The sequence below is a fragment of the Drosophila navojoa genome, chromosome 3 (assembly GCF_054131105.1).
Source record: "Drosophila navojoa isolate 15081-1374.11 chromosome 3, UAZ_NAV_1.0, whole genome shotgun sequence".
Lineage (NCBI taxonomy): Eukaryota > Metazoa > Arthropoda > Insecta > Diptera > Drosophilidae > Drosophila > Drosophila navojoa.
This window is the reverse complement of record NC_142891.1, coordinates 8,602,096-8,627,928: the sequence shown is the minus strand read 5'-3', so window position 1 is coordinate 8,627,928 and position 25,833 is coordinate 8,602,096. Positions and strand designations below refer to the sequence as shown.

The window sequence follows — 25,833 nt, the reverse complement described above, 5'->3', positions numbered from 1 at the left end:
CCTCTAGCCACTCACACTCGCACTCACACTCACACTCACACTCACACTCACACTCACACTCACACTCACACTCACACTCACACTCACACTCATACTCACACTCACACTCACACTCACACTCACACTCATGCAGCCATTCAATGCATGCATTTAACACTCAACGCCTATTTTGCATACAAATTTTATTATTATTGTACATATTTGTATTGAATCGCTGGCAATGCCGTGACAATGCCAACAATAACAACAACAACAACAACATTGAACATTGCGTGTGCTGCGTGTTTTTTTTTGCTTTTCTCATTTTTTTTTTTTGGTCGAGCTTATGCAAAAATGAAAATCTGCAATTTCTCGCTCGACACTTGTTTGTTGTCATGTTTTCTATGCCTTCGACAATTACCAAAAAAAAAAGAGAGAATAAAACAGAGAGTTTCAGCTTCATAAATAAATTGAAATCTTCTCATATTGATATTTAATATTCTAAAGAAATTCTCTTAGCTTCAGTTTAAGTGTGTGATTTAAACAACAATTGATTTATTCATATCTAAAATGGCCTTTACTTTCTTAAGCATTCAGCTCTTTTATGCATCGACTTAAATGCCTCAAATATCCTCAGGGAATACAAATTTTTTATGCGAATTTCGCATGTTTTTTCCTGTTAATATTTACATGTAAAATACAATTTTAATTTATGCAACAATCCATTTCTCGCCAACGTCGAACCGCAAATCGAGCCATCAAATGCAGCTATACAACAGTTTAAATGGAAGACGCACAAGATAGATTTACACAGTCAGCCAGAGGCGGGGCAGAAAACGTAAGCAAATGCTATATGGAATATGTTTCGAGTGCTTTTTGCATGCGAGCTTACAGCAACTGTTGTCATTCAGGTGCAACTGCTGCGTATGAAGAACTCAGGATGTGGCCCTTTTTTGCTGGCATTCGTTATTCCGTAACTCCATTTACCTAACAGTCACCCACTCTAAGGCCTGTGTCAATCGACACCCGAAAATTCAGCGGTCAGATGGAGAAGATACAGAACTGAATAGTTAAGTTCTGAGCGGATTTTAAAAAATGTTGCTGGAAATACGGTGGAAAAAAGAAAAAAAAAAAACATCTTTTCTAAAAACATGAATTTTTGAAAAAAAAAAAAGAAATACTCATTAAAATTTATAATAATTTGTTTTTTTTTTTTTTTTTTCAATAATATTGAAAAAAAAAAAAAGTTCTATACATAATTTTTCTATTAAACATACTGTTAATTTAATATTTATTGATAAATAAAAAAAAGTATCACACAAACTTATTTTTCTTATTCTTATTTTTCAATCCTTTCATAAATTGATAACATTTTTTCTATAGGTGCGCTCCAAATAAGACCTACAAATAATCGCGTTTGTAGAAATACGATAAACAAAAAATACCCAAAGGGGAAAAAACCGAACTGAATAACCATCAACAGGGAATGACCCGCGCGTTTTTCATTGCCTTGTTCATTGCATATCAATGGAAATGAGTTTTTACCAAAAGTTCCTCAGACTTTGCTCGTTGAGTGGGTGGGGGTGTTTGGTTTCACTGGGGATGAGGTGTCGCCATGCGCTGATGATGCTGTTGGCGACGCTTTGGCGGCCGCTAACAAATACACACACATACACTTTTATATATGTATATGTATATATCCGCGCTCATGAATGGCATGCACTGAATTACTCAGTCTTCAGCTCCAGCCCCCCAACCCAACGCACACAAACTGTCCTGAGTCAAGTCTGTTCTTTTGTATTCCGCCCGCTCAATGGAGATGACATGTCAAATGCATGAACAAATAGTCGTTGGCTGTACTTTAGCTGCTTCTTCGTCTTCGTCTTCGTCTTGGTCTTCTTCTTCAACTTATCCATGAGCATCAACGTTTTTTTGTTTGATAGATTCTCAATGAATTTTCGCTTATTTTTCAATATATTTAAACGAACATGCATATATTTTATTTTAGTTGTCATTGGGAATAAAAAGCGTGGAAAGCAAATGGAGAATTTCATATATTTTTTTAAATAGTAATAAACAAAAATCTGCCCCAGATTTTTATTTACATACATATATAGGTATATGTGTTTGCTTATTTATTTGTTTTATAAAAAGCAAACAAATACTTTTAACTACTTAAAATTATATTGCATAAAATAATTGCAAATAATATTGTTTATTTTAGTCTTAAACTACTTTTAAACATGAAGAAGATAAAGTATTAATAAAAATATATTTAAAAATAACAAAATATATGTAATATTAAATTAAGTATAAGCCGTTTTTATAAATTAAAACCAATTATTGTATATTTTTACTGTCTGTTCAATATTTACATATCAACTAAATTATTAACAATGTTTACTTTTTATTTAAATAAAAGATTTTGCATTTTATATTTAGTGATTTTTCCCTAGCAAATGTTCGATAAGAACTATGGTTGATGTGGCATATTGAAACGAGAATATAATGTTAATGTCAAAACAATCAACTGGGGCAATCAATATGCGAATGGTCCCAAGGTTTACGCCTCTCTCCCTCTCTGTATCTCTCTCTACTCCACAGCTCGCACATTACAATGCCATTTGAGTGCCATAAACAAAATATAAAATGTTGTGCATAAGCACACACACACACACACGCACACATATATGTATATATATCTATCTGTCGAGTGTCAGGAGTCGTCTCTGCCAATGTGCAATTCACATTTAGATTAAAGTGCTTGGGCTGCCGAAAAGTGCCAGCCCGTCAAGAGTCCCAAAAAGCTGGTCGAGAGAAAGAGGCAGCAATGACAGCTGCTCCAAGGTGGTAGAGATGCGCTTTCTCTCTCTCTCTCTCTCTCTCTAGCTTTCTCTCTGTATTTCTCACTGTGGCCAAAACATTGTTTAGTAATTTATTTTATTTCACAGACAGTTTTTCCCATATCTACCGAAACGGATGCCCCATCTCGTCCACTTCTTTATCATCCAAACTGTTTGCTGTTGTTATTGTGATTGTTGTTATTGTATTTATTGTTGCTACTTATGCATCGTCATTGCAGCAGCTACTCGAACTCAAAACTCCAGGCTGAAAAATTGCCGAGCTACGTGCTGCATGCTGCTGGCCCAGGACAACGATGGAGAAAGCAACAAACCCACGAACCTACGAACAGATGAACGAACGTCCTTAGCATTTCGTATGCAAAGCATGAAACGCTCTGAGCTGCAGCCGAAGTTTCGGTGGGAGTTGAAAGTTGAAAGATAAATTGATATTTTGAGACTGCAACGGATAGTATTTACTTTATGGCCAATGCGCATACTGTAAACTGTCCATTGCCATTTAAGCCAGAAAAAATGCCAAGTAGAAACTCGGAAAGACGAAAATAAAATTCGGGATGCAATAATAAAGTGCAGATGCACTGTTGAGCTCACAAAATACACCAAATTAATGCCAATAAAAATATGAAAAGCTATAAAAATAGAAAAAAATAATACGTATTTGTTTATTTATATAATGCAAAATGAATTTCTGAATTTATTATAAAATATAAATCAACTATAAATTCATTAATTATAAAAGTTTTAATATTATTTGTGATTTATAAAAAATTTAAAAATGTATATTCAAATATTATTTAATATTACAAGACAAAATTCCAATTAAATTATTCAAATTAATTTTATAAGCCTGAGCACAATTTGGTTCCCTTGGAAAAAAAAAAAATAATAATAATAAAAAAAACAGAAACAAGCAAAAATTCCTTAATTTGTCAACTTTACAGTCCAATCGATTGTTCGCAGGGTATGTATACATGAAAAAAAAAAAAAAACCTGAACCCATCTGCCAAAGCTGCAATCCTTTTATTGTTCATTGGCTATCAGAATGCCTTAATTAAGAACGTTCCGACTTTTGCAGGCAGTTCAGTAAACTGTGCAGCTGTCTCATTGCAACTCACTCTTGCCAGAAAAAAAAACACGTTTACTACCTTGGCTGGGAGAAAAAAAAAAAAAGAAAAAAGAAAAACAAAGGAAATGCAAACCGACAATTTGCAGTTTACAGTTAACAGCAGCAGGCAACAGAATATACGTGGCACGGTTTTGCAAAAACACCGAAAATTGGTTTGTTTGATGGAACAATGTCTGCACGAATTCGATACGGACTCCTACGCTATATATTATATATACACACAATATATACAAACGATGTATAAAGCGAGAAACCTCTGCGACTCTCTGATAGAACAGCAACGAAATTACGCATTTATATAGCTTTCCATTTGATGTGGACTCCATGGAGCTCTTGGTTAATAACTTTGGGAAACGTTCGTACTGTCAAATGGCATGAAGCCGCATCGAGGTGCAGCTAACAGCACTCCAATTAACAACGTTCCAATTGGAGTATATGTTATTTAACCAATTGCAATTGTAATTGTCAGCTGCAGCGACATCGACAGCTGAGAGCTTAAAGAGTTGCAATTGGCGAGCACCTTAAATTGGTCTAATTGGAGTGCCCATTGATAGTTCTATTAATAGCTAATTAGAAGAGAAACTGGAAGCTGACGAGTGGAGTTGGTGCAAATGTGGATAAAGTGTTCAATTGAAACGTGAATTATTGGGAAAATAGGTGAGCTTTCGATATGCAGAGACAAGAAATATAGTAGATGAGCATTTATATTAAGGAAAAATAATAATAATAGAAAAATTAAGAAAGTTCATTAGTAAAAAAAATATTTATATTGTCAAAGACCTCATCATTGACTTTAAAATTCAAAGAAAATAGAATCAGGACTTAATGAATAAAAATAAAATAATTATAGAAAAGTTAAACATCATCAGAAATATTTTAAAAATTATTTAAAATTTTTACAATATATCTATCAGAAATAAGTCCAAATTGGAACAGATTTTATTGAAACAAGTAAGAAAGCTCTAGTCGAGACTGCTCGACTACGAGATCCCCTGAACCCTACAAGCAACTGATATTTCAAAAATAATTAGCAAACACACACGCATACAAACAAACACACGCATATACACACACTCACATATACAGGCGATTGCGCTTGGGTTGCGCTGCAGTGTTGGCAATATAATGAAAACTTATTTGTTGAATAATTTAATTTCTAGACGTACGATCGTAATGAAACTTTCAGAACGTAATCATAATGTTAAAATGTATGTGTATACCGAAGCATAAGTCTCTAGTATTTGATATACGACTTTTACAAAGATGAGGGTGAGGAGGTGGATTTAGAGGTGGGGGGTAAATTTTAACAAAAACCGAAATTGTATAAAATGAATCTTAATATACATTTTAAATTTGTAGACTCTAGCTTGAAAGATGTAGGAGATATAATTATTTAAGTGATCTTCGATAAGGTTTTTTATCGATAAAAAAATATCGGAATGAGTTATCGTTTTTTAGTGATAAACTCGATCTGCGCGTGATATATACGGACATTTTAAAAAAAAGTTGAAGTCTCTAGCTCTTATATCTTCTGAAATCGACGCGTTCATACATACGGACGGACGGACGGACAGACAGACGGACAGGGCCAAATCGACTCAGCTTGTCGTCCTGATCAAGAATATATATACTTTGTGGGGTCTGCCACGCCTCCTTCTGCCTGTTACATACTTTTAACAAAACCATTATACCCTGATTTCCCATTTTCAATGGGTTCAGGGTATAAAAAAAATGTTATATTTATTGATAAATCAAAGAAGCTCATTAGTTAAGCTATTTATATTTAAGTTATTTTATTATATAGATTTATATTTAAGTTATTTACAAATATTTACTCTTTATCTTTGTGATGAGTTAATTTATTTTCTTACTTTTATTTACTTATTCCCGTCAAACTATTCCCATGTTTTGTTCCACATGAAACCAGCTCAATCTTAAAGCTGCACACTCTAAGAACATCATTATCGCCCACATCCACTGAGCTACATACATCAGTGCCTAATCTGGTCTGGTCTAGCCGATGCCGGCTTAGACTACTTTGGCTAGAGCTAATCAGATTTATACAAATACGTCTAATGCAGTAATAAAGACCAAAAGCTACCAAATGCCATAGACAAGAAGCCGAAGCCGAAGCCACGCACAGGCGGCACTTGAAGAGCTGCTTATCAAATACAAATTACAAATCCAAAGCGCAAAAAAAAAGTAAGGCGAAACAACAAGATAGAACAAACAACAACAAGAGGAGCCCACAGGAGGATAAGGCATCGGCCACAAAACACAAAAGCATGATTGAGGGCCCAAATCTTTTATCAAATGAATGTGCCATAATAAATGAAGAAAGAAAGAAAGAAAAAAATAAACGAAAGAGGCGAACTCTAGTAGACTTGTTGTTGACTTTAAGCTGGATATAAGCAGCACGCACAACAGACACACACACACACACACACACGCATACAGATTGTCTGTGTCTTGTTCAGAAATCTTAAGTCGAGTCACTTCAACATAATCACACGACAAGCTGAAAAACAAAGCTAACGAACTAATAGATGGACACACAGATTGTTGTAACTTGTTCTAGTTGACGTTGTTGTTGTTGTTGTTGTTGTTGTTGCAGCTGCTACTGTTGGTTGTTGCTATTGATAAGCATCGAATTCATTAATTTATATGTTCCATGGCCATCAGCCGGCAGTCGGGCAGACGGGCAGCCGGGCAGTCAAGCATTCTAGCCGAAGGAGTTGTCTTTGGCCACGTTTTCTACTTACTGCAAAGCTTTGTAATGTGAAACTAAGTGATTTGCTGTGCGTGTGAGCGTGCGTGTGTGTGTGTATATATCTTCATTACAAATCCTAGCTGGGATTTGAAATGAAATGACTGCCTCCACACACACACACACACACACGCGCACATAACAACGTCTTTATGGCCTGACCAATCCAGTTGGCTTTAAGCACTAAGTTCAATCAATTTCGGTCGGACAAAGGACTTCGCAGCGGCCGTAGAAATGTTTAGCCCGAAGCTCACAAACATGGCTCTGACAGCGTACAGTAGAATCTTCAACTTAATAAATGTGTCACAACAATTAATACAAAGGACAACAGGAAAATGAAAATGAAAACTAATAATAAGAAAAGAAAACCCTTTGAAATTGAAAGTACAATTTTGTGTTGACAACGAGTCGTATACGTAATGTGCTCAAGTCTATTTAGCCGTGCATTTGACAGCTCTGGCTTTTCTGCTCTGTCTCGGGTCGGGCTCAAAGCGAGCTGTCAGCCAAACTAAATGATATATGGCCAATCGATGATCTTTGACTAAGACAAAGCCAAATATTTACGCAATTAGAAAATATTCACAGGTCGCACAATAAATCACAAGTGAATAGAAGTGTGTGTGTGTGTTATAAATCAAATGTGTAATTAAAATGAGGGCTAGAAGAAGCAGAAATTGTGGCTTATAATTTGCATGCCAAATGCAAGTGCAATTGGTCAATTAATGTACATAAAGCTGTTGACATAATCACAGCAAAAACAATATACATACATACATATATACAAATATTTACACATATATTAAAGGATTTTTGCTTGCAGAGATATTAAATAATATTGAATGAGGTTTTCAGCTCGCCATACATAAGATTTGCAGTAAACATAAATTTTATAAATCACATATACTTAAAGAACTTCAAGTGTAATTTTTGCAATGTATTTAAAATATCTATTTCCATTTCAAATACATTTCAGCAAAAGTCTTCAAAACTCAACTTTAGTTTAACAGAAATTCATATTGATTTGGCCATAGTCTAAGCCGCTTATTCATTAGCACACAGCAGCAGCCAGCTATATGCACGTGTGTGTGTGTGTGTGTGTGTGTTCAGCTAATTGACGTTTGGCCACACTGCACTGCAGAGCCGAGTGCCTCATTCATAGCAATTAAAAAATGCAGTTATGCATGATTTTGACGCAATGGCTGGGCAAAATCGAAAGCTAACGGCTCAATGCACACGGCAAATGGGCTACACGAGGCGTGTCCAGGTCACACACACACACATACACTGCATTGTGCTTACCGTTTAGAGTATGGCGCGTATGACCATAAAGTAGAGCAGAAATTTTAGCTAAGCACCTCAAAGGCTGCCTGAAAGAAAGCAGCCTCATCAAAATGCAATAAGTGCCGATTCAAATTGGTCTATATGCCACAGAAACACCGAGACGGAGAGCCACAGACAATGGCATTGGCAAATCGTTTGCCAGCCTCAATGACCACACACAAGAGTTTGTCCAGCAGGAGAACCAATTTGAGAATCTTGGAGTAATTAATGCCATTTTTAGAAGTCTACTGGGTTATTGGAACATTTAACATTTTTTAAACATTTTTATACCCTGAACCCAAATCAGGGAAATCAGGTAATAAGGGTTTTGCTGAAATATATGTAACAGACATGGTAGACCTCACAAAGTATATATATTCTTGATCAGGGCGACGAGCTGAGTCGATTTAGCCCTGTCCGTCTGTCTGTCTGTTACCTTGCATCGAGTCTTGTATCAATCAGCTTTTGTCATGTAGCTGCTGTAACTCAAGTTTCAAGTTTTGTAGCATTCACTGGACACAGTTTCTTAAACATCATTCATAAGGTTATGTCCTTTAGTTAGCGAAGAAACTCAATATTTCCTCAAGTTTCATAGATGCACCATCCATCGAGTGTCATATCATTCAGCTTCTGTCATGCAGTCTTAGAGCATTTAGACTTTGCGATAAATTCGCTTGTCGATCGCATTGATGTACCTTGCATTTAGTCTTGTAGCATTCAGCTTTTGTCATGCAGCTGCCGTAACTCAAGTTTCAGGTTTTGTTTTTGTAACATTCACTAGAAGAGTTGGGAACAGTTTCTTAATCATTCATAGGGATATGCGAGCAAATTCTGATCAATATTTCTTCAAGTTTCATAGATGTACCAACCATCGAGTGTCATATCATTCAGCTTCTGTCATGCAGTCTAAGAGCATTTAGATTGTGCCATAAAGGAGCGTTTATATTTCTGTAAATCATGAATATGATTTCAACTTAATGAGCTATGAAATCATATTATTGAGTCCTCGGCATTGATTTACCTTGCATCGAATCTTGTAGCATTCAGCTTTTGTCATGCAGCTGCCCTAACTCAAGTTTAAAGTTTGTTTTTTTCACATTCACTAGAAAAGTGCACAGTTTCAACGGCATTCATGGGGCTATGCTTATTTCCTGAATGAGTAAATTGTGATCAATACTTCCACAAGTTTTATTAGTGCCCCTTTCATCGAGTCTCGTAGCATTCAGCTTTTGTCATGCTGCTGCCTAAGCTAAATCTTTGTGGATTTATATGTACTTTATAGGAATTCGCTTTGTATTCAAATTCACTATATCCACTCCCTCATCCTTATATTTGTAAAAGGCGTATTTCAAGTACTTAAGACTTGTGCTTTGACAGCTGTGTGCATTTCAATGTGATAATCACTGTCTGAAAGTCTCACGAAGTCAGTCCATCAACAAAAAAAAGTTATTAACGTATTAGATTCCCGTAGTAAACCCAGCCCATGCGTGTTTATGCATGCGTGCCAGTGTGTGTCTCTGTGTATGTTTCTTATGTGAGCGAAGAATTACTGCTATATAAGTTCCTCGTAGGGTTCAGGGGATTTCGTAGACGAGCAGTCCCGACCAGAGCTTTCTTACTTGGTTATTTAATTAATTTGTGCTTATACATATTTTATTTATTTCATATATGTATATATATTTTGATAAATTATATTATTTTATAAATAATTTTATTTTAATTTTATATATTTTATATTTATTATTATTATTTTTTTTTTAATATTATAGCTGTTTATTGTTTTTATTATTTTGTTTTTTTTTTATTTTAAAATATATATATTTTTTTTATTCTCCAATAAAATTATTCATAGCTATATGTTATATACAATATTAAATACTCAGCCCATTAATAACCTTTCATATTTTAAGCACTTTATCCCCTCACAAATTCTCCGCCCTATCGCAATCAAAATTGTTCATTCGAATTTCACTCGAATCCCAGGTCGCAAATGCCAACAGGTGCCAAACAAAAAATTAGGTATTTGTGTTGCCAAATCGATTTAATTTTCTTCTTATTCGTCATTTTGTTGTTTGCCGTTGAAAATATTTCTGAATTAGCTATTAAATCCATTGCACGCCATTTGTGTGTGCATACAAATTGCATTGCATACTTTCAGGTACGGCCAAATTGTTTTTCGATTTCTTAACAGAAAAGGGAACAAGAAGAAGCAGAGGTACAGATTGGAGCAAGTGGGCTGTGTGGGTGGCTTGAAATTCCTTGCCTTGCCATTTGTCCACACAGTCAGCTAATTTTCACAGACATCAATTCGTAGTGAAGCTCAAAGTACGTGTGACAATGTGCCAGCTTCTCGATATTCATATTCCAGCAAGCCCACGCTGGCCACGCCTCCAGTTCGCCCCTTTTGCGCTCAGTTTTCAGCAAAGTTTACGCTGATTTTGGCACGCACACATTTTGCATACTGATCAGCAGCAATCAGCGAGGGTTGCTCGGCCGACTCGGTAGGGGCGTGGTCGTGCGGGTGACTAACGTTTTTTGTGGGGCTGGGGGTTGGGGGGTGGAGCAGAGGCGCAAATTAAAATTCCACTTTGGCGTTTGGGGAATTCAATTATTTCTTTTCTCGCTTACTTCATGGTCATGCGAGTTGACATTGACAGTTGATTCTCTCTCTTCTTCATCTTCTTCTTCTTCTTCTCAGTCAACTGCTGTGTGTGGTCAATAACTAGAATTTTGCAGCGATTCGATTTGCGCGCCGTCTATCGCAGAAAGAGAGAGAGAGAGAGTGGCCAAAGGAAAGCGAAGACAAAATGCCAGCGCATCATTTGCAGTAAAATTTTCTATGCCCTGCAATTGTTAGTGACAGTGAAATGAGCAGCATAGGCTGAAGAAGCAGAATGGAATATGGGTAAATTACTTTTTCAATTGAATATAGTTATTAATAAAAAAAAAACTTAAGTTTTCTAGACTCTTAATGCCATAATTTGACATTATTATGATTACATTTTTAGGAATATATATAATGTAACAATGAGAGATTAAAATTCTATTAATCCCTTCAATATTTTTCTTTTATTTTTACAATTTTTACAGTCTAAACTATACTAAAGCTAAGCTTGCATATTAAATAATTGTTTAAATATTAGATATCTTTCATTGGCACATTTATAGGGTATCTCAGGGTCAGTCACCTTCTCACATTTTAGCACTGCCACTTGTTCTTTCTTTTGCAGATTTATTGCCTCGAGTGGCATCTGCCAATTGTCGCCCCAATGCAATCAGCGTGTTTATTGATTTGGAAAATTAAATATTTTTCTTTCGGGCGCGTGCCAAAAGTCGCGGCCCATAAATTAACATCGTGATTTGTAGCTGCCTCGCACATATTTGTGTTTGCCTATGAAATTTCCGGCACATTCTAATTAGCTATTGATAGAAAATGTTCTAATAAGTGTACTGAAGTAAGAGGTAAATGACAAACTTACACACACACACACGCACACATACAAGTTAATGTAATTCACTAAAAGCAAAAACTTGTTGTAAGGAGCAGGCTGCAAATGAGTGGCAAGGGACGTGGGGGTATGCGGAGGTGTGCAGCGAAATATGTGTGAAAAATTTATTTCGCTTGCTTAACGGAAATGTATAAATTGCATTTTGTGGCAAAGTGGAGAAATAGAGTTGGTGGTGCAGCAGAAGCTGAGCTAAGTGGAAACTACAGCTGGAGGATGTTGTGCTAGATTTATCCCAAGCATACACGCACATCTGCAAAAAAAAAAAAATTACAAAAAATGAGGAAGAAACTACCTCAACAAAGCTAGACACCTGTGCTGGTTAAGTACAGGCGACAAAGTTGTCAGAAAACATTTCAAATTTATCGTAGGACAATTCAAATTTCATTATTTAAGCTTATGTTCTTATTTGGTTTATTATTATCAAATTATAAGCTTACATATTTTTTTAATTAGTTTAAAATTAATAAAAAAATTAAAATAAATGCAATAGTTTTATTTTCCTTAAATTATTAATTTTAAAAAATACAGTTAAAAATTGTTTAATTATTTGTATTTTTAAGTTAATTAAAAATGTGTAATTTATTTATTTATTTATTACTGTACTTATTTGACTCAACTGCCAATCAATATACGGGCTACACAATAATTGTAAAATATTTATATTATTATAAATATATTAATTTTTTATACATTTAATATTAATACATATTTATACCTAAGAGAGTAAATAAAAAAAAACTATTTTAATATTATAATGAATATTACAAACATATCCAAAATATTAGAATTATACTTTAAATCCTCTTATAACTTTTCCCTTTCAATTTATTTACTTCAAATTAAAGTTTTTGTTTTTATTTTTTTAATTGACAAATCTAAACAAATTCAAGTTAACTATTTACAGAAAATAATTTTTTATTTCAGTGTCGGTGGATAATCTAAAAGGCAGCACATAAAACCACGCACACTTACACACACACACACACCCACGCACGCACACATGGATGCAGAGACACACCTGCAGTGTAGACCAAAAATGAAAGTGTTAAGAGCATTTTCTGCACTCGTTCTGCACATTTTTCAGCGTCATTCTTTTACATCTTTTTGCGAAAAAAGCACTTTACACTAATGCACCTTAAAATTTAAAGATGTCATAACATAAACATTTATCCTGACGCCAATGGCGACGTCGACGGCCAGGACAGGTGTATAGAATATCCTTGGCTGCGGTTCGGTCAGAGCCGCAATGCTTATCTTATGATGCTGCATAAACGAAAATCATGTTAGAACCGTGTGCAGCAAGGCGATATATAAAATACATAATCCTCAAATTTAAAGAACGTTTCGGATTGAAATTAAGAGAATATGAAATCGCAATAAATTCTAGTGTTTTTGCTGAATATAAGCTAAAAATTAATTCTCAATTAAAAAATTAATTTGCATTAATTCCGACTTCATCTGGCTGGACTTAATATTCCGCTAAGAATTTTTTATTAATTAATGAAGCTCTACATTGAGCTGTAAGAACGTCGACCCGCCCCCAGCAGTCAAACAATTTATTTGCCAAAGCCAACGCATAATTTTTGCGCTGTGTAAAAAAATGCTTTGGCATTTAATTAGCTACTTAGCGTAGAGCCCGTGTCTGGCCCAAACGAAAACACCCAGCCCAGCACATATCATCATAATAAGCATTCCACTTTACGCTAATTGATTTTCCATGCCAATAATAAACACTTGTCTGCCGCAGCGCGAGCTGCTAGGCAAGAAAGCACCCCCGAAAAGCACAAGCACATAAATTCCAAAAGCAAATGAATGCGAACAGAGAAAAAAATAAGAAAGCAAAAAAACAGAAAATGAAACAAAAATTAAAATGAAAATGAAAACAATGGCGGGGCGAGAAGCTCGGCAACTCGGATTACGTCTGGAGTGTGAGCAAATATTTAATTTATTTCAATTTCACTTTTAATTTAGGCACTAATCTAGGCAATTTGTTCACTTACACGCCATTAAGCGAGACGACGACCAACTTATCCCAAAGAAAACAAGTGAAAAGACGCTGTGCGACACCTCGATGCTAAGATACTCTTTGTGAAGTCACAACGAATTGAGACTTGATTGGTAATAACTGACAGTGATAGTTATTGAAGAATGAAATAATGAAAAATGGATTAAATTATATAATAATTATTATATGCTAGACAGCAAATGAAAATATATTTTTAATAAAATAGTTTGTAATATTAATAAAAATAAATTTTGTTTTTGTTTACTTGCTTAATGGTAAGCATATCATAAGACGATTAAATTTAAGGATTGGGTTAATTTTATAAAAGTTGTTGGCCATACATATATTAAGATTTATATATAGAGTTTTTGAGTCTAGGTCTCAACCAATACATGTATCTGAATACATTATTAAAAGACAGTTATTTTTTTTTTTTTTAAATATATATTAATTGCAATATAGTCATATATTTATATGTTGGACTTGAATAATGTATTTTATAGAATTTATATTTATATGCTTTAAAATATATTATGCTGTATATTTTAAATTATTCAGTTTATTTTTATCAAGCCTTTTTTAAGTTTTTATTTTTATTAAAAATATGAGTTGGCATTTATTACTATTTTTATTTTACTCTAATATTTTCAAGCTGTTTATTATGAAGTGTTTGGTGTATAGAGCTTCATTTAATATGCTCTAAAAGTGGATAACTGTATGTGGAAAAATGTGTAAATAAATATATAAATAAATAAAAAGATATTACAAAATATTTCAAAGTATTTTCATCACTGAAAATGTGCCCTAAGTCCACATTAATTCATTCGGGGTTCGATTATCTCAATGCCTCCCTCATCGAATTGTTAAAATTAGATTTAAGTGTTCAGCCCTTGGATTATATTAAAAATCTTTTACCGAGCAGATTTGTAAAGAGCCCTTATTAGCTACCCACGTACTCCACTTAAGGCAGACAGCACACATGCTGCGCTCTTTATAAATATCCTCTTGCAATCCGACTCCTCTGCTGCCCCTGCTCTTGCCCCATGGCCATCGTCACTCAAGAGGCATATTCAGCCTCAAGTGGTAAACGGCAAACGCTTCGCTTCATCACCCCCAAAAATGGAACCGAAAATTCCGATAAAGGAGCTTCTTCTTGCCATTGGGGATGTAATAAAAAATGCTCAGGGTATATTTATTTGTTTTCATTTATTTTCAATAATTTCAAATTTCCATTACATTAGTTTTGCCCCACCCGCTCCCTTGTCGGCTGCGAAATGTGCTTTATGCCAGCGCACGAAAAACAAACAAATTCGACGAAAATTCGCCCACGCATTTTGCTTTGATTACTAAACTAAATTCTTTTGGTCGCCTGCGCCAGCCCCGCCCTGACTCCACATCGCCCCCGCTCAAGTAATTCAAAGTGGGTACATATATAAAAAAAAGCGCTATCGCTCTTACCGTATTTCCTCCTCCGCTTCCGCTCTTTATCGTGTTACCCCTTGTCGGGGATTTGCTCTTTTGCTGGCCGAAAACTTTTCTCATTTCTACTTCAAGAAACATCAATACAAACAGGCGACCTCTGGCAACTTGAAACATATTCCTGGGGTTTTACTCTACTTATTTTTTTTTTCTCCTAATTTTTCTTTTTTGTTCAGGTTTTTGCCTCGCTTTCTTGCCGAGTGACATTTGGCACTTGCTCTGAACTCGACTGAACTAAGCGAACGCGAACAAATTTACACATCTTTTGGGTTGTATATTTCTCTGTTTCTCGGACGAAATCTGCTTCCCCGCCTTGAATTTGTTTTTCGTTTTCCCATGCCAGACGTTTGTCATACAACTTCCGTTTCCTGTTCATTTGTTCACATTTCGCATGTCAGTTGCGAACTTTTGGTTTTGGTTTCTGTCTCTCTATTTTTTCTGTTTTTGTTTAATAAAACTGTCAACATTTGATGTAGATTAAGAAATTATGGTGTGTTTTCTTATTCTTTTTTCGTTAGCCATAAACAAGGGTAAAAGATTGCTTAACAATCAGTCCACGAAACTTTTCTCGATTATTAGGGAATGGTTTGTTGTTATCGCTTTGCTAATCATTGATATAGATAGAAAAGCTGGAGCGGACTAGAAATCAATTTGATAAGTGGAAATGTCGGGAAAGAAAGGATGAAGCTTTAAAAATACACCATTAAAACAAATAAAAAAAGATTAATGTTTAAAAAAAAAAAAAAAAGTATTTCTAAATTCCATGATTTCAAATATATAATGAATTTAATATGAAAAGAAAAATAAAATAATTAAAATATAATAATAAAAATAAATAAATAATAATATTAGCAATTTATTAATAACTTTTTATAAATCATTTAAAAACAAACTCTACTTTTCTTTTGTTATTCTTTTTTTTGTACATTCATAATAAATTACAAAAATTGCTTAATATTTGTACTATCCTAATTGTAGTATTAATGCGTTTACATAATTCATATGATATCTTTTCTCTTTTCAGATCTCTTTTCATATGAACTTTTCACAACATCCAAAACTTGTTTGAGTTTTAAGTCTTTTATAGCATTTTCATTGCTTAACTCACAGGGCAGCATTTTTTTTTGGTATTTGTTTTTCTTGTTCTTGTTTTAAGTGTGTTTGTGAGCTGGCTTTTATAAGCGCATACATATGCATGAGATCATAAAGTTGGTGTGCGCCAGCGTCTCTCTGTATATGTATGTGTGCGTCGTAGTACATTTGTTGTAAATGTAAAAAAAATTGCCAAAACTGAGTGGGAGTGGCAAACAAATGTACACACACACACACATACATACATACATACAGTTGCATAATGGTCGACATGTGTATGCATAGAGTTTCGTCGCTTCCTTTACCAACTCTTACTACCTCTCAACTTCTCTCCCTCTCTCTCTCTCTCTCCCTGTCCCGCTCGCTCGGTTTTACTCGCTCTTCTGGTCTCACTCTGCCGCACACGCACCGCACTCAGTCGTCAACGGTAATGAATGCATCCGGCATGCATTGAAAACTTGACTCATATTTCATAACCAAAATAAAAAGCAACAACACGAGCAACAACAGCAACAACAACTACAACAAGAAGCACAACAACTGCGGGTACATTGACCATCTTGTTGCTGTTGCAATTATTTGCTGCTGCTGTTGTTGCTGTTGCTGCTGCTGCTGCTGCTGTTGGCCCAGTAAAAACAAAAAACAAAACCCGCATGCCCGCACACACGGAAACAAAAAGAGAGAGAGAGAGAAACACAGAGAGTAAGAGCGAGAATGAGAGAAGAGAACGTGGCTCTGATATACGAGATTTTAAGCCCGTTTTTCAGCTGTTGCGTGTTGCTGTTTTATTATATTTCATCAACTAGCACATTCCAAGGCTTTTCCAGCAGCAACAACACCAGCAAACAAAACTTGAACAGAAAAAAAAAATAGAAAACATTGAAAAAGCATTTCATATTTTAATGCAACTCAAGTTTTTATTTTGTTATTTCCCGATTGTGCAAATTAAATGCAAATTTTCCAACAATTTTTTCAACTTTATCCTTTTGGCACTATCAAAATAACGTTTTAAGTGCAGCTCAGCACACAGCTGACATTGGCAAGCCTCTTACGACTGATACACACACATTAAGGGATTTTCCAAAATTATTGAAAACGAAATATATCGACAAATATTCCAAAGTGACATTATCAATTATTGACTGTAAAACAAAGTCGTACAATTTGTCGGGGATTGAGTTTTATGGATCTGAATTTATTTATTGAAAAAATACAAGCTCAAAGAGTGCTCAAAGGAATCTTAGAATTTTTAAATAAAAGGCAAAAAGTACGGAAATAAATAAAAATAAATAAATAAATAAATTAAATAAATAAATCAAAATAACAATAAATCATGTGTATAAATGCCAATTTTCTAAGCTCTTGAAATTGTAAAATAAATAAATGAAATATATCTTTCAAGATTTTATTGCAAAATTAAAATCATATGTATTCATATAAAATATAAATATTTATTTATTTTATTTTTGATCGAGTCTCTTGTTCTTTTTGCATATAAATTTACACACAATAAATATAAAATTAACGTGAATAAATCACAAAATTCTTAAGCTGAGTTAATTAAATTTTATTCGCTAGAACTGTCAAATACATATTCGCATTATCATACGAAATATTTTCAAATAAAATATTTATTCAGTCAGAGCTTTTGTTTAGTCCAGTTGAAAGCTAGTAAGCGTCAAGTTGTGGTCAATCAAATGCATCAATGTCTTTAGCAAACGCACAAAGTTGTATTAATTATGAGGCCTTTCTCTCTCTTTCTCTCTATCTCTCTCTCTTACTGCACCCTTAACATTTTTCAATGAATATTCCACAAGTTTTAGCTCAAATAAGCTATCAAATAGCTGTGTGAATAGTTGAGCGTACCGAAGCAGATATTCATAACATATTCTCCCACAAATACACAAGCATATACACATATATTTCATACTTTGATTACAATTTGTCATACCCAAAGCAAAGCCACTTGCAATGCAGTTAAAGCCTGGCTATATGCATATATGCATATCTACCTCTTGGAATGCATCCATTGAATGGGCAACTAGACAGAATCTGACAGCCAACGCCCACGATAACTGAAGACGATGACAAAATGGCTGTCAGCTGTGTGTGTGTGTGTGTGTGTGTGTGTGTGTGTGTGTGGGTGCTGTGGAGGAGCTCCCCATTAGCTGCACCAAGTTGGTATGTCAAAACAGTAAACGGCAAATGTCTGCCAGACAAAACACAAACACCCACCAAGCCCACCTGAGGACATACCAAACTACAATAGCAAAAAAACAAAAGTAGAAAAAAAAAATGAGAGAAGTGAAAGGAAATGGCAGCTGCAAAGTGCAAGTTCGTGTGCAATGCAAAGTGGGAGCGATGCTAGTGACTGGCCAGCAAGTGGGAGAAGTGCGTGTGAGTATCTGTCTGTGTGTGTGTGTGTGTGTGTGTGTGTGTGTCGAGCGTGTGCATGCATAACGTACATAGACTAAGGTGCTGGTTAAATAAAGCTCCGCACAACAGTGCGTATGAGCGATGTGAGAGCGACGAGCAGAGACGAGGGGCAAGGTAAACTGGCAACAGCGAGAAGTGAGCGCAAGGTTTTTGATATGCTATGCACTGCGTGACATTTGAAATGAGAAGGTAATTAAGAGTTAAGAACTTCACTTTTGTTACTTAAAAATAAATAAAAATACATTTAAAAATTATTTAAAATTATTTATGATGCAATGCTACCTATCAATATTTTAAATGTGTTATGCACATCAGAAATTAAATTCTTATTAATATATATAAAGACTAAATTTTCCTTTGCAAACATGTATTAAAATTTATAATTCGTAAATAAGAAAATATTGGAATATGCAAAGAGACTAGTTAAATTTTAATAGTAAATTATTCTAGATAGATAAGATATTCATTTATACATTTTCCTATAATAGTTAAGAATAAAGCGTCAAACAGTAAATTTCACTGAGTTTATAAACTGAGCATAGAGTAGACCCAAATTTAAATCATTTTTGCTTCAAAGCTTGAATGAACATTTTATAAATTGATCAAAGGCAAAGTCTGAACCAAAGCAGAAGTCAAAATTTTCGTGAAATATTTGGATGAAATATAAAAAATTATTTCAATCGCATCTCAAAGGCATTAATTAAATGTATTATGTCTGCCAATACAATTAAATAGAGTATAAAGATTTTACCATAAGTTCTAAAGGTTCCAGAAAATGTTTTTGTACTTGTATATTCATCAAAATGCAAGCGTTCAAGTTGATCTTTGAGTTGAGCCAACTTTATGTGTGTCTGCACACGCTGCCTCATTGCAGACGGAGTAACTAACATTCCCTGAGCAACTTCTATTATGTCTCTCATATTCATGCATGTTGTTTGCTGCAAGAAACACAACAAGTTGCATGTTGAACGCTTAGCACGCACTTAAAAATACAATAGCAACAACATAAAGAGCTCCCAGCATTTCAAGCAATGTGCTGTATGTGGACATAAATTGCAAAACTATCGATTGAGCTGTGGCTGGATTCGCCATTGGACTTGCTCAAAAGTTCAAATTGTTTTCGCTTAAAAAATGCCAGCTGAATGGAAAAGCGATTCTGCACTCTTCTTGGGTAATTGCAAGAAAATCCTATTTAATCCCAGCAAATGCGACTTTATCACGCAAAAAATTATGAAATATTCACGAAGCAGCGAATGCTTGTTCTTTTACTTTATTGTTGTTGTTGTTGCCTTTCTGCTTGTTTACACTTGTGCTGCTGTAGCTGTGGCTGTGGCTGCTGCTATTGCTGTCTGCCTTTTCTTTGCCGCCTGCCTTTTGGCAATATTCATAGAAAACCAAGTGCGGCAAGAAATAAAATAGCAAATGGCAGTCAGAGTTTGCTTGGATATTAAGTAACTCATAGTTCCTTTTTAGCAACATCATCATTTTTGGGGTTTTCATCGAGTGCTCTGAGCCAAACGCAATGGGCTGCTATGCCATTTCGCATTTATTGCCACAAAGGCGCGAGGGTTAACCAAAGACAACAAAGGAAAAGGGAGAAAACTGTTTAGCAAATTGCCCTGTTAATAGCTTGAAGTGTGATAGATGCAATTAACAATTGTTATTTTTTTTTTTTTTTTTTTTCTAAGATGGAAATTTGAGGATGTGTTAAACTGTTTTTCTTGTTTTTAGAAGAGAACGCGTAGTTTATAAATAGTAGATTAGATATTAGTAAACATATGCTGCACATACCGTATATATGTAGATATGCAGCATTCTCTATATTTATGCTGAATTTCTAACACTGTAATTGATCTTGAACAGATCTTGGCTTTTTAGTTTAGTGGCATTCAATATGCTAAATAATTATTTATAGATTTATGCAACAATATTTATTAAATTTTACATAATATTAATATTAATTTGTTATAATTTTTTGTCATGTTTGTTTGTTTATAAAAGATTTTTGAATTTATAGTTTTTGTATTTCTTTCTAGCAATAGCTTAATTTATAAAGCATTATCATTATTATTTGTATTAATATTTATTATTTTTTTTAGTAATATTTTTTATTAATATTTCTTTTAATTTTTTCTTAAGTTTTTATTAAGAAAATTTATATGTATTTAAAATATTTTCATTTTGTCATTGATTTATTATTAACTCTTGTTTTTGTCGCCCTATCATGCTTCATTCATGTGACAACCCTCGTCAATTATTTTTATGTTGTATAGCCGCTGCCTCAGTGTTTCTTCTCTCTCTCTCTCTCTCTCTCTCTCTCTCTCTCTCTCTCTCTCTCTCTCTCTCTCTCTGTCTGCCTTACTATCTCTCTCTCACACTTTGCCCCGCTAAGCTCAACTACCCCGTGCTCTGCTCTCCAATGTTTTATGCAGATGAATGCGCGCATTTATGAAATATTTTGTTGTCATCGCTCAATTCGCTGATTCTTGTTGTTGTTGTTGTTGTTGTTGTTGTTACTGTTTTCACTTGCCACTGATGAGAAATAATGTTTGCGGAAAAATAAGATTTGTTTATTTTACGAACGATTGATTTTGCCGATCCCGCCCCCCTTCCCCACTTCGAGTGGCAAACGACCCAGAGTGATACCCACACAGTGATTGCGTTCGCTCTGTATCTTTCGCTTGTCACTTGTCCGCGCTTCATTTTGTGCAGCTTAAAAATTAATTATCGCCGGTCTCTGTCAAGCTCAGCCCAGCTCTGCTGTCAGATATACATATATATACATATATTAATTTATATTTATATTTTTTTTCCAGAGTCTGTTGGCGAGTTTTGTAAATATTTCGTCAAAAAGTTTTTGCCGGACTTTGCGTAAATCTTCTACGAAATTAACTTCGATTCTTGGGATTTTTATTCTATTTCGAATTTTTTTTTTTAATATTTTTCTTTTTGTCATTTACTTACCCGGCACGAACATCAAGAGCAGCAGCAAAGCCAGCCAGCATATGCAGCTGGTGCCTGCTGTTGTTATTGTACTTGTTGTTTTTGTTGCTGTTGTTGTAGTTGTTGTCGGGGAACGCCCACGTTGCCCACAGGACGATGGCATTGTGTTGGCTGTAGTCCTGTTCGTCCTTCTGCTTAGCATTTGCATGCGAGCCTGCTGCCAGTTCTTATGCAGCATTGACAACATCATCGCCATACAATAAACCTAGTTTTTCTTTCACTATATATATATATATATATAAATATATTTGTATATTTATATGTATGTATATATTTTTATAGTTCTTTCAGTTGCGCTTTGTATTGTGTCTGGCGTAGCGGCGGGCGCTTCCTTTGGGCGGACGCCTTATAAATATATATTGGCCAATAAATGTCAATTGTATTTGAGCCACTTTGTGGGCCAACGTTGTCTGGCTGTCTAGATTTCCGATTTATATCGAGTCAGCGGAACCAACTGCAATTATAAAGAGGTTAAGCAGGGGTTAAGTCTTATTTTCTTCTTACTATTTATTTGGGAAATGGCTCTACTTTATTGTTGAATTGAGTCAAGTAAAATTTAATGAAACCACATTTAAATGCTTAAAGTGGAATAATATATATATGGAGTAGAGTAGATAAATTCGAATGAAAATAAAATATTTAATCAGCGTATTTATTTCCACTGATTCAACTGCTCATTAGTTATTTATATTGAATTTATATTTTATTTCTTGTCTTTTGCTCTTTAAGAGCAACTTACGATCGAATCAAATTTAAGTTGAAAAGAACTATAGCAACTGGCGGAACGAAACTGTTGCTACTAATTTGTTGAAAAAAGTATTGACTCATCGAATTAATTTAAAAAAATGCTTCATTCATTTTTGTTTTCATTAAATCGCTTTTGCAGTGATTCTATATGCTCAGACTTGCGCTGCTTCAGTCCACTTTTCAATCTCATTCTCTCATTCTCTATCTCTCTCTCTCTCTCTCTCTCTCTCTCTCTCTCTTTCTCTTTTCTCTTCTTTTGGCTTCAGCTTTGCTGAACCTAATGCCCAAGTAAACACTGAGATTAATGCAATTAACGCAGCACTTTAATTAAAAATCACTCCAAAAGCAAATGCACACATGCAGTCGACACACACTGCACCATACTCACACACACACACACGCTCACTCACACACATGCGGACATCCCAATTCGATTCCATTTCAACGCTAATCCGCGTGCAAATGAAAATATAATAGTATTAACAGCCAGCGGCAAACAAAGGTACACAAAAGAGAGAAAAGACAATAAGGAAAAAGCGCAAAGGAAACTACAATAAAAAAAAAATGTAAATTACAGAAATTGCGGAAAAAACGCTGCAAATGACAGTTGCTATTAGGGGTAGACCCTATGCTAGCAATTAATTGAAATTACGCATATCTACAGCCCACATGCATATCCTTACGCCTCTCTATACCTCCCTCTCTCTCTCTCTCTCTTTCTTGCTTAAGTACCATTTCCTAATTGTCTTTTGCAAAAGAACAAGAAAAAAAAAGACAAATTTCAATCTACACTTTAATTATTTTTGTCAGACTTTACACATTTAAATAAGAGGAATAAACACAGACACACATATGGGTGTGTGTTTGTGTGTGTGTTTGCCTTTATGCCACACCCTCCCAGGCGGCCCCTTGCTCGGCTTGTTTTTGTCGTTAAAAAGTTTTCCGAAACGCTTTTGGCAATATCATTTTCATTCATCCTCATGCCCATTTCCACAATTTTCCATTCGCAATTACAACAAAACGTGAGAGACACACATACACATACACATACATACACAGACACACACATGCATCCAGCCATTTGAACCCTTCGCTCTATCTCTCGCTTTTGCTTTCTACTCTTTGCTTGTTGTTCTTTTCTTGCATTGACTTTTTTATGCATTTAAATGCTGAATTTCTTATTTATTTTTTTATTTTCTGTGTTTTTTTTCCTGGCTTGGCCAGCCAAGTTTCGCATTAAAATGGCTGCCAATGCCGAAAAGAGACAGTCGCTGTCGCTGTCTGCCTCGCTCTCAATTTAAGGTAATGAGCACATACAAAGTGCAATTAAAAGCTTGTTGCCAAAAATGCAGTTTTCCGCATATTTCTCTTGCACTCACCGCCCAAGGGTATTATCAGCTATAACATGCTGTTTGTAAGCAGCTATAGGCCGAATCATTTATTCTAGTAAGAGTAATTTACAAAAGTAAAAAATAAATTCATATAGCTCATATTTGAGTATGTAAAAGTAATTCAAACTATGCTCAAACCCAATTTTAAAATATTTAAATAAGTTAAGTGAGTGTATTATTGTTTCGTTACATTTCAAGCATTTTTTTTTTACAGCAAACGAACAATTATATTTTTTTTTCTTCGTACTTTGCTTTCATTCGGTTGCTTTCAACACGCGCTGCGCTTCGTCCTTTTGTGCCGAAGCCAGTTGCAAAGTATGCAAGCGGCATTAATGCGCTTTATGGCCAAAGTCGACGGCGCATGCATTTAACGAGCCGCCCAACATGAACCCAGTTAAGTGCCGAGACAAACTACAAACAAAGAACTGCACAAAAAGTCCTAAATAAGAGGTTGCGAATAAGAGAAACGAAGAAAGGGATTAAGAAATACAATTACGAATTGCCAAGGAATTAAATGATTGTATCATGGAAATTATTTTGAATTTTTTTAATTTGCTTGCAGACATCAAATAAGATTTCTTTAATAATTAATTTACGTATTTTATATTGAATTACGTGATTAAAAAAAAAAAACATGTATAAACAAAAAAATAGATAAATACAAAAATAATAGTTAAATAAAATAAATGAATATAAATGAAAAAAATAAAAATAAAATCAATAATTAAATAGGTGAATAAATATGTGAATAAATATATATAAAAATGCACTATAATGCATTAGGGAAAAAAGGAAAAAAAAAAAATGTAATGAAAAAAATTAAAATCACGGTTTAAAACAATTTAAAACTTAATCATTGAATTAATGCATTGAAAACAATTTTTAGAATTAGTGTAAAATTATTATATAATCTTAGCTTAAATTTAGCTTCAAAAAATCTATAATATTTAATATATATTTTATTTTATGCAAATGCTTGCTAGAATACCGTCATATGCAGAGCAAAGGAAATGAAAATGATTAAAATGCAAAACATTTCAAACGCACAAATTGATTTAACAACAATTTCTTGTACCAAATCATGTTGTGTTTATTTAAACGAAAAAAAAAAAAAAAAAAAACAAAACAACATGGAATTGCATAATTTGTTGCAAATTGCAACAGCTGCAACATGATTGCCAACGAGACCTGCCCCCCGCCAACTGCCCTTGTTGTGCCTATCAATCGCTGTGCAACACTGCGTATGCGTAATCTCCGTTAGACTTGAATACTTTGCACATCTTGTTCGTTTCATTTCGCTGCTCTTATCGCATATTCAGTGCATTTCCGCTGTCATATCACATGCACACAAACACACACACATACACGCGCGTAAACAAATCTATATTTTCTTTTATTTATGCAAATAAATAACAAAATAAAAGCTCACAACTCGGAGCTGAATAACACTCAAAACGACGTCATCAAAGTCACACAAAACTTCAGCAGTAGACGAGACAGGAGGCAGGGGCAGCTCAAAAGATATATTGTGCAGTTGTTGTTGTTTATGGTTTTTTCGCCTTCGTCTTTTTTTGTTGCATCTTGCATCTATCTGTTGCAGTTCATTGACTTTGCAGTTGATGCTGTTTGACTGAGTTGTTGTTGTTGCTGTTGTTGCTGTTTGGGGTTTTTGGTTTTTATATCCATGAGTTTGTATTTATTTCTTTGCCTGGTTGCCACGGCTCACTTATTTCATTTCCCAGTGCCTTGCGGTCTCACAATTGTGTGCATATTTTATTTAAACGATTTCTCTCTCACTCCCTCTCCCTCGCTCTTCCTTTCAGTGTGTAGAGACAACGATGGTACGACATGTATGACATGCGTTTTTTCCACAATTTCCTATGCTGTTTTTTTTTTTGTTATTTATTTATTTTTTTTCTGTTCTGATTTGCTTGCTTGACTTTGTGGGTCAAGCTTTGGGTGAAATGTTTTTGATGTTGTTGTGTCCTAAGCCCCCAATCCCCTACCCCCCACTTGGCCATTGGGATGACGCAGAGGACATACACTCTAACAGCAATTACATGTGTGCATATGTTATATTGAGTGAACATTCAACTGTATCAGGCTGAACGTGAGGGA

The 25,833-nt window shown here is 34.6% G+C and overlaps 1 protein-coding gene across 1 annotated transcript in view; it reads right to left on the bottom strand.

The window, feature by feature from the left end:
• beat-Ic (beaten path Ic) overlaps positions 1-25,833 on the bottom strand; it is a 60,143-nt gene that overhangs the window by 18,814 nt on the left and 15,496 nt on the right. Inside the window, exon 2 of the mRNA XM_089258552.1 lies at positions 21,539-22,031. Within this exon, the coding sequence (XP_089114678.1) occupies positions 21,539-21,773 (235 nt within the window). The 5' untranslated portion in view covers positions 21,774-22,031. The remainder of the gene's footprint in view (positions 1-21,538; positions 22,032-25,833) is intronic.